This window comes from Emydura macquarii, unplaced genomic scaffold (assembly GCF_026122565.2).
Source record: "Emydura macquarii macquarii isolate MOO-44397 ecotype Brisbane River unplaced genomic scaffold, CSIRO-AGI_Emac_v2 contig_1253, whole genome shotgun sequence".
Classification (NCBI taxonomy): Eukaryota; Metazoa; Chordata; order Testudines; family Chelidae; genus Emydura; species Emydura macquarii.
This window is the reverse complement of record NW_027131390.1, coordinates 70,574,326-70,593,459: the sequence shown is the minus strand read 5'-3', so window position 1 is coordinate 70,593,459 and position 19,134 is coordinate 70,574,326. Positions and strand designations below refer to the sequence as shown.

Sequence of the window (19,134 nt, the reverse complement as noted above, 5' to 3'; positions counted from 1 at the left end):
CGGAGATATAAATGGCGCATTAAAGAGTAGAAGAGAAAACAGGGAAAAACAATAAAGAAGCAAGCTTTTAAGAAACAAGATTTCTTCTATCTCTACAGTATATTAAAAGAGAGTTTTCCTTTGCTCACTAACCTTTCAGTATGAACGTTGCACCACAGAAGCATTTACCAACTTCGTTAGCCACAACGCACTCATATTCACCAACATCAGCACTATTAAAGGAAGAAATCTCCAGAAAGACAAGAGATTTCTGAGAGATCAACCTGTATTTTTTACTACTGCGAATCTGCTTCTTGTCTTTAAACCAGCTAATTTCGAATGGTCCAGTACCAGCAACCTCACACTGAAGTGTGGCGTTTGTTCCTTTCACTATCTCTGCCGGTTCAAGTGTTTTGATGAAAGAAGGGGGTTCTATAAAAGTATTAAAGCATCAATAAAGAATTAGTAACTGACACCAGTACAGAAAGTCATTTCTCAAATAAATTTGCCAGTGACTGTAAGAACAAACCTTTGACAACTATTTCAGTGCTGCAACTATCACTGCCAGCATCGTTAACTGCTTCACACGAGTAACTTCCACTGTCTTCAACTTTCACGTCGGAAATAACTAGCACAGCTACAGAGTTGACAAATGATATTTTGTGCGTGTTACTCTCTCTAATTTCTTTGTTATTCTTGAACCAAGTAACTTGGATTTCAGGAGACCCTTTGATTTTGCACTGAAGGTGCGCTGACTCGCCCGGTGTCAATAAATAAGATGGATCAACCTTCTTCAAAAATGACGGTGGCTCTAAAGAAAGATTTCAAAAAGAAAGAAGCCTGAAAGATTGATTAAACACATTAACAAGGTAGAACATAGAGAAGTACTACCAGGAATCCCAACCAAGCCACAGTTCTAGTGATTTCAGTAGCGGGAGGGAGGGGGGAAATGTTTATTTAAACAAAGAAAGAAAGAATGATTCATTAACCCTTTCCCCTCGGAAAAAAACTAATGAACTTATTGGCGAAAATATACGTTTACTTAAACAAAGAAAGAAGGAAAGATTTTAAAAACTCAGGAATAAACCTAAAGGACTTCTTGGTAAAAAGAAATATTTAGGTTACTCGGAATATACTGAAAGCTAAAAAGGAACATTCGTTAATAACAGACAAAATAAAATTCAGTAAAGACAGAAACACGAGTTTTAAAAAATGACATACAGCGTACTCTAAACACAGAATCCTGAGACCAGACACTTTGGGAATTAAGTGACTAAGAACAGTTTGCCTCTCGGTGGAATTAGACATTATCCTATGAATTCTACCGCCTATATTTCTAGCCTGCACAGAATTAATAGGTATTTCAAGAAATATAATGTTCAAAGAGGATGAACAACTTTCTTACCTCTTATTGTTACAGTTGCAGAAGAGGAGCTACTTCCAGCCGCATTTGAAGCAGTGCATACATAATTTCCTGAATCTTTAAGTTTAGCCAGAGGAATTTCAAGTGATGCTATTTTGTCTTCAAAATAAATTTTATAATCTTTTCCTGGGGGTATTTTGTTCCCATCTTTATTCCACGCTACTGTTACTTTCCTATCTTCATCTACTTGGCACTCGAGACGTATCTTCTTATTGACAGCAGACTGCACTGACTGTAGCTCCTTAATGAAATGTGGTTTATCAATAATTACCATTTCCCCCTGGCAGATGTCAGCTCCAAACTTGTTTGAGGCTTTGCAAGTGTAAACTCCTCTGTCGCTTACTGTAACATGTTTAATTTCTAAAATATGCTTATTATCAGCGGTTGAAATCTTGTGGTGCTCCGAAGAAGAAATAGTAGTGCCGTCTCTCTGCCACACTGTGTCGATCACCGGAGTGCCTGACACTGTACAAAGGAACCTTGCACTTTTACCCACAAAAGTAGTGATTGATTCGGGTCTGGTTAGAAATGTCGGAGGGAGCGCTTCTGCAAAAAGAAATGATGTCATAGTTATATTGGGCTGGTACCAAAGCCGCTATTGTCTCTATGTACGCCAAGGGCGGAGAATAGTTTGTCTTGGGACACACGTTTAAAATAGTTTTAAACTAAGAGTGGAGCGATAAAGAAATTGAAAGGTTTAAAAAGAATGAAAACATTTTGACCGTCTGGATCGATTTATAGCAATTACCAGTGTAGATCCAAGATCCAATACAGTATTTCGTTTAGCAAGACTGGGCAAAATGCTAAATGTTTGTGGTCCTGTTATTAATTTATGCTGCTTTCATGATTGAACTAGTAATGTCTAATCCAATAAGGAAACCAAACCGAAAACAAAAACAACCCCGTGCATTTAGACCACAGCAAAATATAAGGGAAAACACAGAAGATATTATAAATGTGTTGTTTTTAATGTTCATAAAGTCCCGTAAACTGAGATATGCCTGTAAACATATTTTAGTCATTGCAAGATGATCACTCCACCCAACCATTCAGTAATTATTGTCCAAGCGTGTCCAAGAGCTTCTGTAACGATCACAACTAGAACACGAATTAAGGTAAGTTTACACTGAGCACTATACCAAAGAAACTGGATCAAAATAAAAATATCCAAGCAGACTGACGTCATACATTAAAAATGAATTTGAAATTCTTCTCCCAGAGCTGAAGACATTGAATTCTTGCTCGATGACTCAGAAACCAGTGAGTAAACAAATAAATAGGCTTTTTTAAAAAAATGTATATCCACCTATAGTTATTTTCTGGAGGTTAAATAATGTCTTCATAAAATAATCATATTATCTGGATTTGATTACCCTTCTCCACCCCATGACTTCCTGAAATCCTTAAATCGATTCCCAACTGCTAGATAGTTTTTCCTTCCCTGGATGCAGGGAGAAAGAAAGAAACAAACAAAACAAAACCCTTGACACGGGTGTTGTCAAAATTAAATTCTTTTCTGTCTTTACATCAGTCAGAGACGTAAAGACTAGCTTTTTGGGTCTGTGTGCAATATAATTCATAATCCTAAAATAAGTATTATAAAATTATAAAACAGTGTAGCAATTGCAAAGTATGAGGATGTTAATAAAGCAAAAAATAAAAAGAGCATTAAGAAACCGTACTTACCTGTCACCGTTAAAATCGCTGTAGAGCTTACACTGCCATATTGGTTGGAAGCTTTGCAACTGTATTCTCCGCAGTCAACTACTTGAGGTCTTGGAATTTCCAGCGTGGAAACGTATTTAGTGGTACGGATGGAATACTTGTCACCGTCATATATTTCTCGACCAGCTCTATACCACTGGAATCTTACATTAGGGGCAGTCTCAATCTCACAGGTAAACTTGGCAAGGTGGTTAACGGCCACTTCCTGCGACTCGAGTCTTCTCCTCAGTATTGGTGCAACTAGAAATGGAAGCACAAATTAATTCGAATACCCGCTCATTAGTCTGTGTTTCCCCCAAATAACTGTTAATGAAGTGACCAACTGAAATTAGATGGATGATTTACTAGCAATCCAAGGAAAGTGACTGTAAAGAAAAGAAAATGACTGTCAAAATAAAAAGCAGACTATAAGCAGTGCTAACCTAGTGAATGGACTACATTGCAGTGCATAATGAAATCAGAAAAAATACTAAGGTGGTACTACTTGACACATGCATAACAATGTGATATAGAATATATACCACGTTGTACTGGAACAGTGGAAAACGAAGAAATGTATGAAATTGTGCTAACCATGGTGCAATGATTATAAAGACCTGTTTCAGTGACGAGAAGGAAAAAACAAGTAAACCGATCACTGCTTTGTGGATAAGGGGATGAAAGTGTCGATGCATGCTCTGTTAAGAAATTCGGATGGCAAGCAGGAGTACACTACACCGTTACACGTGATTGGGTTTTTGTCAATTATGCGACGAAATAAAAAAAGGCAACTAACTGTATTACAGAAAAGTGAAAAAGTGTGAATTATTTTAGGAAAAAAGTGGGAAGGAAAAATGAATAATTTATAGAATGTCAAAAACACATTGGAAGTGGAGAAAGAATAGGGGTAAACTATGGTTAGTTCTGTGATTACATTAATGAAGTTTAATTTCTTTTCATATCTGTATCCAGGTCGATATGGAGATACAGATATATATATTTCATCAGAAAATTAGTGAATATTAGAAGGCAATATTTTATCCCCATAATCCAACCTCTTTTTACAACTGTGAGTTTCGCTGATGTTGTTGTTTTTCCACCTTCGTTCACTGCCTCACAGGTATACTCTCCTTGATGCACTTCCTTGTGTACTTTGTTGATTACTAGTGTGTATGTGTCATGATCTTGTAAACACTTGAACTGTTTGCCTGAAGACACCAGTTTACCCTCAAAATACCAATTCACCTTTTTGGCGTTTGTTATGACTGATATAAGACTCAAGCTATCACCTTCCTCGACAACAGTGTCTACAAGATTTCTGTGAATGACGGGATAGTCTTCTCTAACTAGCTTGTCCTCTGACTTCCCTGCCTTAGTTAGGAGAACCTCTCCACCATCTTCCTCAGATATTTCTTCCTTTTTCTCATTCATTTTCAGTATTTCCACTGGTTTCTCCAATGGCACAGCGGCTAAAGCAACGTCGGCAGTGACTGCGGTTGCACCTACATCTCTGATCTCACTTTTGACAGCAACCACGCTGACTGCTCGCGCAGACACAAGCTGTTCTAGCTGCACTTCTGGTTCTATGGTTATTTCGGCCCGCTGAGGCTCCGGCTCGTCGGAACTATGCTTCACTGATTCCTGCTGCACCTGCTTATCAGCTACAGTAGCCGAAGAGATTTCTGCGAAAGGCGAATGAGTAACAAACAGCTCCCGAGGCCCAGTTACTGATACAGGTCTGGATTGTTCTGCTATCAAAACATGTTTTTCCTCGTAAATAATCGCATACAAAACAGCCTGTAGTTCAGTTTTCAAGTCACCTGTCTGAGGGTATATTTCATCTAAAGAGACCGTTATTTCTATGGGACTGGAGCTCCCGAGGGTTATAATGTAGGTGCACATTGTGTAGTTAGGTTCTTTGTTGACTTTCACTGTCTTTACTTCAATACTTTTTATATCACTCAACCATTCGGAAGACAAGGGCTGTTGTTCACTTGTCACCGCAGCTTTCAGGGCACGTCTGACCTGCGTCTTTATGTCTAAGCTACAACCCTTGGGAACTTGAACAACAAACTGGTTTTCTTTGGAAAGGATTTCTGTTGCCTGCCTTTCGTGTGCGCTCAGTGCCTCCTTTGGTTGCTTCTCTACCTTTACAGTTTCCGTTTCGGACCTCGTTGGTTCAACGGCGTGCTCTTCCTTGAGAGGCTGCTTTTCTTCTAATACTAACGGAAGCCTCACGGACTGCCCTTCCTGAATTCTTGCAGCAAACTCCTCTTCCGCGGCGTCCAACCAATTCGCAGTCTCTAGCGGAACACATCGTTCCTCAATGCAAACCGATTCCGAACGGAATCTGGGCTCGGATTTTATCTCCCCGCGCACTGTCTGAATGTCCTCAAATGTTTCGATATGGCCGTGGAATAAGGCCCTGCTCTCAGTCATGCTCGGTAACTGCACAACGTTTCGAAGGTCTTCCTTTCTCAGGGCAGCTTTCTGCTCCTTTGCTGCCGCAGCGATGGTTTGTTCTTTCGGCAGAGGTACATCCTCCGCCACCGTGGCGAGGCAGCTCTGTACCCGCGCTTCAGCTGTAGCTGTGGGGTGCAACCCTTCCGTGCTGCCCCGAAAAGCTTCCAGCTGCTCCGCAGACAATCCGCTCCTTTCTTCCGTGGTGGCCGCCCGGCTCCGCATTTTCTCTTCTCTCTGGGAAACCGCTTGGGACAGAGGTTTCCGAAACGCCAGCCCGTCTTCCTTGGGCAGCACGTGCTCGGACTGGGTTGTCGGGAGATGGAGGGCGGAGGCGGGCTCTCGGACAGGCTGAAGGGTAAGCGCTTCGTGCAGGGCAGGGAACGGACTCGTGGCTTCACAGGAGAGGGGCCTTTGCTCCTGGAAGACGAAAGCGTGCAGCGACGTCGGGCTTTTCCTGCAGGCGGCTTGAGCCTCAGGTGGCGCCACAAAGCGGAAGTGCTCCTCTCTCGGCAGCGTGGTTTGCCCGTGTACCAGCGGCACGGTCAGCAGCTTTTCGCCTTCCGTCTGGGTTTCTGCCGTTGCTATCCTGTCCAGCCCCGCTACCTGCTGGGCGTGTTCGCCCGAGAGCGGCTGCTTCTCTTCTGTAACCAGAGCCGCTTTCACAACCCGGTCCTGTCTCAAGGCTCCCTTTTGCCGCGGCGCCGGAGGGGCCCCGAAGACGCCCTCTTTCAGAAACAGCGCCGGGGACTCAGTCCGAGGCAGGTGAAATGCCGCCGGCGACTCCTCCGCGGCTCTGGCTTCCGCAGGCGGAGCAGGGGCGTCTAGCTGCCGGGTGTGAGCCTCGCCTATCGGCCGCTGTTCTACCGCGAAGGCGGACCGCAGCACCTTCTCGCCTTCCAGCCCTAGGCGGCCCCTCTCCCGCGCAGGGGTTTCTAGCGCGAAGGAAGTTTCTTTCGGCAGCTCTTGGACGGCTGCCACTCCGGGGCTGTACAGGGCGTGGCGGGGTTCGCAGGCGCAGCTCCCCGCCGCCGGTTCCCCGCCGGCGCTCGGCAGAGAGACAGCTGCGGTCAGCGCCTGCTTCTCCTCAGCGACGGCAGAGAGAAAGGGAACTTTCTCCTCTCTGGCCCTCTTCAGGCCAGCCAGCCCCGGGGCGCTCAGCGGCAGTTCTTTTTCTTTGTCCTCTTGGCCGCTTTCTTCTACCACCGGCACACACATCCCCGGGCCCGCGTGGAGTTCAGGATCAGGCAAGGCAGCTACCGGGGGGCTTTTAATCGGCTCCAGATGCTGCTCCAGGAGGCTCGGGTGGTGCCGAACCTCACTCGCCGTAAAAGCAGCTGGATGAAGCTGCTTTGCTGTCGTAGCCGACCTTTCTGCAGCCGGAGGGGAAACAGCTACGCTTTCTTCAGCCTTCTGAGGTTGGAGTACGGCGGCTTGCTGGGTGAGGACCGTCTCCTGCTGCATGGTCGCTGCTGAGTGAGACACCTCCAGCAACGAGCCTACCTCTTCGCTCCGCACCGCGTGCCTGTCCTCTGTCCCAATGGTATATAGCACGTGCTGCGCCTGCTGCCTGCCCTCACCGGGTAATTGAACGGAATATAAACGAGACTCGGTGGTCTGCTCGTTTACGGTTTCTTTGTACGATTTCGTCAGCTGTTTCTGAACTACTTTCTGTTCCTTATACTGAAACACACCGCCTGTGTCCAGGAGTACAAGCAGTTCTGCCGAGCAAGTGGCTTCACCCAGGGGAGTTATTGCTTTACAGGTATATAACCCACCGTCATCTCTCTGACATTTATTGACCGTTAATGAACCCGAGCCGTCAGGATTATGAATGACAGTGTAGTATACATTAGAGAAAATCTGGTGATTCCCTTTAAACCATTGCACCTCGGGTGCAGGTTCTCCAAGCACTGTATACTCAAATACAACAGGGAGACCTTGGACACACTGAACGGGTTCCAGTTTCTTAACAAAGCAAGGGGGGTAGGGACTTATTTTCTTTTCTAAGGGTTTCTCTATCTCTAGTTCTACCACCGATTTTTTGTAGACTTCTCCAGTCTCTTTTGGTTTAATCTTTAGATAGGCATTGCATGCAGTCTCTCCGTACTTATTACTGGCAATGCAGGTGTATTCACCCTCATCTTCAGATTTTGTATAAAGAATGATAAGACTATAATCACTGCCATCAAATACAAATTTGTAATCCATGGAAGAAGTTAATTTTACTCCATTAAAGAACCACTGAATTTTAGGTTTTGGACTGCCAGTAACAGTAACTGAGAGTCTAGCTACATCTCCTAGACTTATTTCAGCGTTAGAAACGTGTTTGAGGAAAACTGGGACGCTGCCTTCCTCTGTTTTCATCTCTAATTTCCTGGAGTAAATTGAATTTTCAGGCAAAAATTCAAGTGTTTTATCTCTATCAGACAATTGAAGGTCGCTGCTGTAACTTTCGGTTCTTTCTTCCTCAGCAGACACAACAACAGAACTAGAAAAGTCTGTATGGGAAAAAATTATTAGTTTTACTAAAATGTTTTGCTGAGAACTTGTATTTAGTAATCGCTAGAGAATATGAATAAAATAGGTCTGTTAGTGTAATTATTTGTTGTATACCTTGTAGCATTCTTAATACCATAAAACAGCGTAACAAAGAACCTGAAGTCCTTTTTCTGTCATAATAACTTAAACTATATAATTCCACTAAACTGAGCCATATCATGCTATCAATTTTTATAGAGAACTCCCCGTTTGAATCATTGGGGAGACCTGTTAAAAAGATGATGGAACCAAATATTTTTGTACAATTTAATTTACAAAATATTTATATTCCAGTTATGTATGGATTTTAACTAGTAGAATCAAAGTTGTGCATTTATATGCATATTTTATATGTACAGATTAATAAACTATTATATAAAATTTATGAAAAGGTTTTGATTAATCCACTGCTCTAAGTAACGTCATTTAGAGTTTATACTCTGGTCTCAGTTAGTTTAAGTGGGAGCAGTATGGAGATACTTCCCAGTTATGGAAGTGGGAGCAGTATGGAGATACTTCCCAGTGCTTCCTGTTATGCCTAGATACTTCAAGGGATACAATAAAGCTATGATGCTAAGTATCAGAATTCCTGCAATATCTAGAAAGAAGGCTAAATCAGTTTCCTTAGTTTTGTGGATTAGTAAAGTAGATCCTTGTATTAATTTAATGTCGATGTTGTACTTTTTTTTAGTAGTGGTTTAAAACAGGAGAGGAAGAAGATCTTGATAGACATGTCTGTTGCTGTTTGCAAGATCATTGATACAAGAGTCAGTAATGGAACCATTGTTACAGCCAGGTTGTTTACCTTGAATATTTCAATTTTTTTTTTCAGCAGAATTTTCAAGCTATCCAGGAACAGTGCAACATGTAGAGAGTTTGGAAACCAAATCCTGCAGTCCTTACCGGCCAAAACATCCACCACTGAATTATAAGTAAGGCCTGCAGTTTTTGGCCCTAGAAATACTTGGGAAGTTTACAAAAAAATCAAAAACAGTTGGTGGAAAAATATTTCCCCGTTATCTTATAATTAATGACATGTTCACAGTTGTATGAGCTAAGTCAAAAAAGGTCTGAGAAAATACTGCAAAGCCAAAAAGCAGCACAAAAATGCTCCATCAGATGCATTCATTTATATCTCTAGAAATTGCTAAACTTCTCCCAAATAAAAAATGAAATAAAATTTTAAAAAATCGCAGAAATAGGCAGACTACAAAAACTATTAGAAAAATGTTCATGCAGTTATTTAAATATTTTCATCTTTTGAAGAATGAGCTTATGTTGTATATTTATGAATTTTTCCTGTAAGAAAGGTGCTATAGTTCTGATGTACCATAAAACCACTATGGCCAGTACCTTGATGGGGCCGATTTTGCCATGCCTACGGTCGGTGAAAATTATCTTAAGTCCCACAGAAATCAAAAGAGACTGCTCCTGTAGTAAAGTACTAGTCTAGGTGAGTCAAAGTGGCCCTTTGACTCTGGGAAGACTGTACACAGTGGAATTTCAATCCACGGGATCAGTTCCAGTGATAACAACAGGAAAGCTACAAACATATTTTGTCTGCTTGCTTCCTCCCGCTAGGGGAGGGTATTCCTTTGGGGAAAATGAAAAAGTTGCATTATAAACATGTGAGAAGCTTTGCATAAAGGAATATAGTAGAATTAATGTAGTTTTGTGTGTTTCAAGATGGTAAATTTAACAGGAAATCCACATAAAACATGTTTTGAATACTTACCAACACATATTTCATTAACAAATTACTAGAAACAACAAATTTAAATATTTACATATTTATTTCACAAATATCATCTACATTAATATTTAAAATATAATATTGATTACAAACATACATCAATTACCCATTTTTTAAAATACTCTGTCTTGAAGAATGAAAAAAGACATTTAACCTGGCAATGAAATGACTAATTTTCTTAATTTCTACTTAAGCATTAATTTTAAAAGCTATAGGGACAAATCCTGATCATAAAGATTTATTTATTTATTTTATATATAAAGTTCAGACCTGGATTTTAACTCTGCCAGAGTTTGGATGTTAGGTTTCAATCTGAGCCAGTTTCTACTAAAATGTATACCAGAATCACATATTTAACGTATAAGATAATTGTTTAGGTTCCAATACAAAGTTTATTAAAGACAATAGGGCCCATTCATTTCAATGGGCTTTGGATCAGGCCTTCAACATCATATTTACTCTATCGTTCAATAAATGTCATGCATACTTTTCTAGGAATCTATGCTATCTAATAAATCAGCAAATGCTATGCATCTGTACAGGGAATGAATATGGACGCAACACAAAACAATTCCTATCCAGCTCAGTGTTGGATCAAACACTGTCACTTCTCATATCTTCCAGCTTTTTCAACAGAAACTGGTTTAATGACAATGACACTTATAATAATCTTACTTAAATACATATGTACTTTAATGTGTACTAATATTTATTTTGTGGTCATCCGTGGTATTAAAATAATCTGTCTTTCTATAGTACTTAGCAGGGTTTAGCCAAGGAAAGTGAAAGAACAATGTCCACTCAGTTTAATTTCTGAAGATGCCAACTACTTGGTACCTGCACTGCTTAATGCTAAATATGGCTTTCCAAACTCCATAGCACAGTCAGGCAATAATAATGTCAGATATTTTATTGAGTACTTTCCGAATTTGTGATGCATGACTCTGTAAAGGTTTGTAAATTTGGTTCAGCTAAGCACCAAAAGGTATTATTCCCTTATGGACACCATCTAAACTACAAAATTAGTTTGGAAACGTAAAAAAAAAAAAATAGTTTGACTTGTCAGATTTTTAGAGTACTTCCTCTTTTGTCATGGACATGAAATACTATTAGAACTACTATTTCTAAGTATTTTGGCACATCTATTTTTGGTCTGTACAGAATAAGAAAATGCCACAATTGATGAAATGGAGAAATATATTTTTTTTAAATTAACCAAAATTTTTCAGACTTAAAAAAAAAATCGATTTTTTCTTTAAATCCAAGTCCTTTCTCCTACTCCTCTTTAAAATCTGCATTAATGGCAATGCTCATGGGAGAACTTTCCTAGGATGCTTTTCATTGTTTCTCTGTGAGAAAAGAGCCACAAACAAGCAAGCTTTCAAAATGGACATATTTTATAAACACTTCAGTAAATCCTCATGTGTGGCACTCTCTGCAGATTTCCTTTATTATCTTTGAGGGCCATCACCAAAATATTGAAGGATTTCAGTTAAAGCATCACTACCTATTGGGAGATCCAAGTATCTTCAATAATATTTGCAGATCAAATACTGCTGGTTGATTTCATGGAAATTTTGTAAAAATGGATTTTTAAATTTGCCCATGTGTGCTATGGCTTTTTAAATTGAGTACCATCTGACCCAATTTTCTCAGGTCCTTTATGATTCTATGAACATGTTGAGTTCAGAATGAATCCCTATTAATGCAATGACACTGAGTAGCTTCTGTGATGCCTCAAACTTTTTGAGACATGCATAACCCAAACATGAATACACATCGAACACAGAATGAAGAACATTCATGAGAACAATTGACTATACAAAAGCATTATTTCTTTTAAGTTTTAAATCATGCCTCTTAAAACATTTTGAAAGTCAACTGACAAAAATTAATAAGTACCCTTAACATTGTGTAAAGAATAAGCACGCAAAATAATTATTCATATTTAAAACAACAGTTCAGGGTTGCTGAATTTAGATGAAACCCTACATATATAGGGTATATATATATACACACACACATACACACACACACACACACACCAGAAAGTAGTCATATATATTATAGGTTTTTCTTTTTTTTCCTACAAATGAATTATTAAATCAATCTAAAGCACAATAGGTGTGCTTATACTGAAAAGAAACATGCTTCATATAAAATCTGCTCCATTTTGTTTCTGTCAGTTAAGTATTTAACCTTATATGTTGGTAGAACTATGACTGACAGAAGAAAAATGAATTCCCAGAGACTTAGTTCTAATCTTAAAATAAAATGTTCAGTGAAAGTCTCCTGCTTTTTTACTGCTATGTATTTTTATTAATAGCACAGGAGTACAGAGAAAGAGAGGTTTTATTCTTATGGTTTCATAGTTACATTCTGTCTGTTGATTTATTGAATGCCTCATCTTTTCCTCTAAATTTTAAAGGTACAGTACACAATATATTTATATACATGATTATTACTTGATAGTAGAGATACAAATCCTGAAGTCCTTACTCAGTCTTTACTGCAGGGAAACTTTAACTGGGCTTGATTCTGATCTCACTTGCATTGCTTTTGCAGCAGAGTAACGCCATCAACTTCAGGAAAGTTATTCTTGATTTACAATCAAGATCAGAAATAGGTCCACTGTCTCCAATGGCAGTTTTGCCAGAATAGGGACTGTACAAAAGAGAGACCAGGAGGGTGAGGTAATATCTTTTATTGGACCAACTTCTGTTGGTGAAAGAGACAAGATCTCTTCTTTAGGTCTGGGAAAGGTGGAAAGGTTGAAGATGTGTAAGCACTTCAGGATTTGATTGAAAGAGAGTATTATTTTCTGACAACATTGTGAAGGAGGAATACTAAGTTGAGGCATACTGTGTTTAGGCATACTGTGAAAAGTACATATAAAGTAGTATTTCATAACAGAGCAGATTTCATATTTCAAGATGATTGCTAGGCCCTCTTAACATAGAGATGATTGCACTTTTAAATAACACAAGTATATATACATGTATAGGAAACAGACAAAGGAGTTCTCATATGTAAATAACAACAATGAAAAGAGTATCTTTAGCAGAATGTGCAAGAAATGAAATTCATCCTGTTATAGAATGCCTGCACAAGACCCCTGCATGCTTAACTCCCTCTTAAATTCCTAAAACAGGGTATGTGGGACTTGAGTGGTGCCTGCGCAGTTGTGAATTTCACTTCTCAATGAGCATTAAAATATAGGAAGTACCTACATGTTTACAAACAGAATTTAGGGACAATGCGAACCTACTCCGTGTTTAATCCAAACATATATTTGGAAATCAGGCTTGGAAATTCAGCATATGTTTAACACAGCGCTTGTATCAGCAGTTCCTGCTCTGTTTGCGGCTACACATCTGTATTCCCCTTCATCGTTTTGGATTACATTTCCTATAATTAGGTTATGATAGCCCATCTGCCTTTCCTCCATACAGTACCTATCCCCTTCAAGCAATATCCCATCTTTGTACCAACTTATACTCGGGTTTGGAGAGCCAACTACAAGGCACTGGAAACATGCTGAGGCATCTACTGACGAAGTGCAATCAGAAATATGTTTGATAAACTTTGGAGGGGCTTCTGTGACTTGGAATTCAAATGAACAACTATCCGAGCTCTCTGCTTTAAATTCTATCTCCTCGTTTTTGGATGGCTCAGCAAATACATCAAAATTAATATTGACACATTTCTCCCCTTCCTCTTCATATTCTTGTTCTGTGATAGCTACCAATTTGACCGCTTTCTGAGAGTCATCAGTGTTCTGCTCAAATTCGAACTCAAGCTCTATTTCGGTCTTGTTGCCGTTTGGACTAGTATTGTCTACAAGCAAATCAAACTTCTGTGGCCTACCTATAGCGCTGCCTAGAGCTATATCAGTCATTCCATCCCCACTCGCACTAGCAACAGCTCTCTGTGAATCTAGTACAACTAGAGAGCTTTTGCATATAGCTTCTCCTACACTATTCACTGCTTTGCACCGATATGTGCCACTATCGGAATGACCTAGGTTCTGAATGTTAAGACTATGGCTTCCTTTCTCATCATTCACAACATACTTCCTACCATCTGCAACAATGCAGGTATTTTCTTTAAACCACTGTACTTTGGGGGTAGGGAAACCTGTCACTGTACATTTAAACACTGCCTCTGAATTTTCTACAATTTCCAAATCAAAAAGGGGAGTGGTAAAGCGTGGGGGCATTTCAGTGACTTCAAAGTCAATTTTCACATCTTCATCTCCTTTTGCAGTGAAACTGGTGGTTTGCTCCACCAGAGCTAAAGGGAGGACATCAAGAGAAACAATCATACTTTTGTTATCAGGAGTAAATTCAGGAATTGTAACTATTTTAACCTGCTTCTCGAATTCCTTAACCTCATTTTCATCCAACTCTACTTCCAGAAGTATTTCTTGAGGAGAAGGCGACCTTGAAGTTGTATTTTGTTCCAAGTCAAACTCTATAACATGCTGATGTGTTACCGGAGGAGGTAAGGCCAATGACCTTCCATCTTGAGGCAAAACTTCTACTTGGGTGATACTTTTAGCTTCCCCTATGATGTTTACTGCGTGACATATATATTCTCCCTCTTCTGATTTCTGAACATTATGAATTTCCAAAATACATATATCACCCTCTTTTTCTATTCTGACTCTTTGATCTGGTTCAAGCAATGACTTGTTTCGATACCATTTCACATCAGGAACAGGAAAGCCTATAACTTCAGCAAGAAAACTCAATGAACTGTTTTCATTGACCTTCCTCTTGGGCAAGGGTTTAATAAATGCAGGAGGCATTTCATTTCCCTTTGGTTCCACTGCTTCAGATGGTGTGCCAAACATCTCTGAGCGTGACTCTTCGTAAGGTGACCTCTTTTCTTGGGAAGGAGAACTTAATGTTCTGGGTTCGGGGTTTTTGTAGTGCTCTTGTGGTGTGCCGTCCCTTACCAAATCTGAAGGGGACTTTCTGTTGAAGACTGGTTCCTCTGAAGGTGTTAAATATCGTTCAGGTGTACCAGCTGGAATGTGGTAAAATTCAAAAGACATGGGAGATTCAAAATTTTCTACTGATGATGGTGGTGTGTAGAATCGCTCAGATTCTGTCAGCTCATCACCACTTGTGCTAGCGATTTCAATTGACATTTCTGATTCAGGAGAGAGTGGACGGGTCAGTTCCTGCTGCTGGTTATAATAGTCGTAAACGGTGCTGAACGTGACATCTTCAATTTCCAAAGAAGTGATAGATTCCTTTTGGTCAAAGGCCTTGAAAATGGTTTCTTTGAAATCTGGAATCTCCTGCTGTCCAGCTGAGAGTAAATACTTTGAGAGAGACACACATGGCTCAGGTTCTGACACTTGAGCAGCGTTTAGCTCTTGAAATTGCAAAACATTTTCTGATAGGGCTGTTTCTTCCAGATTTCCTTCAGCAGCATTTACAATTTCTTTAGTTTGAAATGAAATTTCATTTTCAAGCCGATCTTCTAAATTACACTCGTGTTTCTCAAAAGCAATTAACTTTTCTCTTGATTGCCTTTCTTGAACTATGGATTCTTCATTTCTTAAGGAACGAAGGAACTGTCCAAAAGAAATCTCCCTGCCCTGGGTATCTGATTCCTGCTGAATAGCATGATAGTCTTCAGGAATTACTTCTGTATAACACACAGTTTCAGTTTTACTTCCATTAAAAGTAGAGCTGCTTATTTCTTTCATTGTAGCTTGCTCTGCCCAAGGAATGTGTATTTGTTCCTGCTCCAGTTTACATGCAGTGTGTTTTTTCTCTTCTGCAGCTTTTTTCAAGTCTTCTATGAAGTTGTCTGCTTCAGGGTCCACTCTCTCTAGTGGTTCCACACCCTCAGAAACATCTGTTTCTTGCACTAAGTTTTGAAAATATTGGCTTACAGATATTTTCAATTCTGCTGAAGGCATAGGCTCTGTCTGCCCCAATACCAAGTCTTTAATTTGTTCCTTAAGTGATTCCTCCACATAAACATTTTTCTCAGATTCATCAATTGCTTTTGCAGATGGTCCCTGTTCAGTAGAAAGAGGAATGTTGACAAGGTCCCTTTTAAATACGTGCATTTCAGCTGCTCCAATTTCTGTTGACAAAGTCCGTTCTTGGACATAAACTCCCTCCAGTCGCATCTTGTAATTATGACGAAGTTCTTCACTTAAAGACATTTCTTCTACAGGTGTGTCATTTTTTTGTAGATGGTGTATGAAGCTCTCTCTTTCCATTTCCATGATCTCAGGAGATGACACTTGGTTTAATGAACATATTTCATCTGGTGATATGCTGCCATTCTCTTTGGACATGAATTCTTCTGAGAATGTGGGTGCCTGCTGTTTTAGATTAAATGTTAGTTCCTGGATTTGGGGCTCTACTTTTTTTAGAGATAAGGTGTCTTCTTGAGTATTACTTTTCCCCCTTATAGTTTCCCTTTCTTTGGAAAACTCTTGACAGGAATCAATTTCTTGTTCTGTTGGTGGAGTGGTTTTCTGTACATTTTCTTCCATGAGGTGTGTATCAGGTTCCATTCGTTCAGAAGCAGAATGCTGATCTTTGAAATATACTTCATCCTGCTGCAGCCTCTCTTGTTCTTGACCAAGATTTTCTATAGCAGAGTAAACTTGTTTCAAATCAAATACAATATTGGCTGCATCAGGTTCAGCGGCCGGGTGTCGATCTTTTAAATGCGCTTCTTCTTGTTGCATCTTAACTTGTTGACAGTCCTGATCTACAGTTTCTATAACAGAAGGAGCTTGTTTTAAATCAAACAAAATATTGTGTGTTTCATGTTCTGTTTTTCCTAATGTTTGTTCATCGCGATATGTTTCATTCTGTTCTGTCTCTCCAAAGTCAGATAATTTTTTATCATGAAGACAGACATTTTCTTCTAAGCCATGTACAAAGCTTATGTAATCTTGTTCTTTTCCTTCTATGGTTCTTTCTTGTTGCCCTATGTGTTCTTCTTGCTGATTTACTTTATTTGGCTCATAACAACCAAGTTGTTCTAATTCAGGTGTACCTTTGAATTCTTCATTTATCCCGGGCGAATAGGATGTATCTTTCTCTTCTATGGTAGCTGAATCTTGAAATGTCCTATTTAAGTCGGTGTCATATATATCTTTTTCATGCAGCTCTCTATCTTCTTGTACCGTCTTGGATATAGGACTGAAAAAACTCAGATCCTCAGATTCCTTCCTCTTTGCACTCAGCTTCTGATCAAAGACATGGATTTGATCGTTTACATCCGTAAATGACGCATCTAAAATATCATTGAGAGAACTTGCCGCAAGTGGTGTTCTGAGCGTTAGCTCATAAGCAGGACTCTCTAGGTCAGGCTCTAATTTCTCTGAAAAATGACCTGTGTCCTTGACTTCTATTTCATTACCATTACTAAAAGATTTGCTTGGACTGTTTCCGCTGTGTAGATTGGGCAGATCAATAACACCATTGCTAAAGTTATATTCTTCAGGAACGGTCTTTTTCAAGTATTGCATTGTTTCAAAACCAGTACCTTCATCCTTCACACTCTTCACTTCTTCCTTTGTATCCTGACTTGCACAAACTTCTAGATTAAGATATGTAGCTTTCTCTGTATGACTTTCAATGATCTTTTCAAGTTGGTTCCTAAATGAAAACTCTGTGGTTGCAATTTCCATTTTTATTGTATCCATTTTATCAGACTGATCTCTTAGCTCTTCAGGGAGTAGAACCTGGCTTAGATCTCCAATAGAAGTGAGTACTTTAGCTTCTTTTATCTTTGACTCTACTTGTTCACTCACATTTATTGTCTCTTCTTTTTCAATCTGGCTTTGGAAATCTGGGCTTTCTGATATTAACGGTTCTTCAGGGAGTGGAACCTGGTTTAAATCTCCAACAAAAGCAAGTACCTTAGCTTCTTCTATCTTTGACTCCATTTGTTCGCTCACATTTATTTTCTCTTCTTTTTCAGTTGGGAGCTGGAAATCTGGCCTTTCAGTTACTGGCTGATCCTCAATGTGTGGAACCTGGCTTAAATCGCCAACAAAAGCAAGTACTTTAGCTTCTTTTATCTTTGACTCCACTTGTTCGCTCAAGTTTATTTTCTCCTCTTTTTCAATCGGGAGTTGAAAATCTGGTCTGTCAGATACTGGTTGATCCTGAAAGTGTGCAACCTGGTTTAAATCGCCAACAGCGAATACTTGGGCTTCTTCAATCTTTGATTCTACTTGTTCATTCGTATTTATCGTCCCTTCTATTTCAATCTGGTGTTGGAAATCTGGGCTTTCAGATATTGATAATTCTTCAGGGAGTGGAGCCTGGTTTAAGTTGCCAACAAAAGCAGGTATGTAGGCATCTTCTATCTTTGACTCTACTTGTTCACTCACGTTTATTGTCTCTTCTTTTTCAACCTGGCCCTGGAAATCTGGGCTTTCTGATATTAACGGTTCTTCAGGGAGTGGAACCTGGTTTAAATCGCCAACAAAAGCAAGTACCTTAGCTTGTTCTATCTTTGACTCCATTTGTTCACTCACGTTTATTTTCTCTTCTTTTTCAGTCGGGAGCTGGAAATCTGGCCTTTCAGTTACTGGCTGATCCTTAGTGTGTGGAACCTGGCTTAAATTGCCAAGAGAAGCAAATACTTTGGCTTTTTCTGTCTTTGACTCCTCTTGTTCACTCGCGTTTATTTTCTCTTCTTTTTCAATCTGGCGCTGGAAGACTGGGCTTTCAGTTATTGGCTGATCCTCAGTAAATATAGACTTTCTAATGTCACACACAAATCTTGGGAGTTTGGAGTCTATTTCTTTCGAAGATGTGTTTTGTTCATTTTCTGTGAGCTCTGCCTGTCTCAATGTACTAAGGTTATGAAAATATTGACTTACAGAATACTCTCTCTCTTTAAACTTGCCAGCAATATATCCAACTGAGGATTCATAAATATCGTGCAAATGTTCCTTTGCAACCTCTTCCTGGATTTGTACACTTTGATCTGGAACAGTTTCTTCTTCAACATCACTAATTTGTTCTACTTGGCTATAAAAACTTTGCACACCACTCTCTACTGTAAGATCAGAAACAGTTTCTACTACTCCTGCTGTGTTCTCAGCAATACATGTGTATGTGCCAGCATCTGACGCTGAAACATCATCAATATGTAACCTGTAGCTACCATCCTCTTCCTCCTCAAACCAAAACTTCTCATGAGAAGTTAAGATTTTGCCATTTTGAAACCAAGTTACAACCGGCTGAGGGTCACCAGATATTGAGCACTCAAGCAC

The 19,134-nt window shown here is 39.6% G+C and overlaps 1 protein-coding gene across 50 annotated transcripts in view; it reads right to left on the bottom strand.

Annotated features, from left to right (window-relative positions):
• TTN (titin) overlaps nt 1-19,134 on the bottom strand; it is a 465,728-nt gene that overhangs the window by 228,033 nt on the left and 218,561 nt on the right. For 48 of the 50 annotated variants that reach the window (XM_067549108.1, XM_067549128.1, XM_067549138.1 and 45 more), the window contains 5 exons: nt 4,162-8,067; nt 3,089-3,367; nt 1,385-1,948; nt 509-790; nt 133-411 (listed from right to left, as the gene is read on the bottom strand). In XM_067549108.1, the coding sequence (XP_067405209.1) occupies nt 133-411; nt 509-790; nt 1,385-1,948; nt 3,089-3,367; nt 4,162-8,067 (5,310 nt within the window). The remainder of the gene's footprint in view (nt 1-132; nt 412-508; nt 791-1,384; nt 1,949-3,088; nt 3,368-4,161; nt 8,068-19,134) is intronic. The other 2 variants (XM_067549158.1, XM_067549159.1) reach the window with 1 other exon arrangement.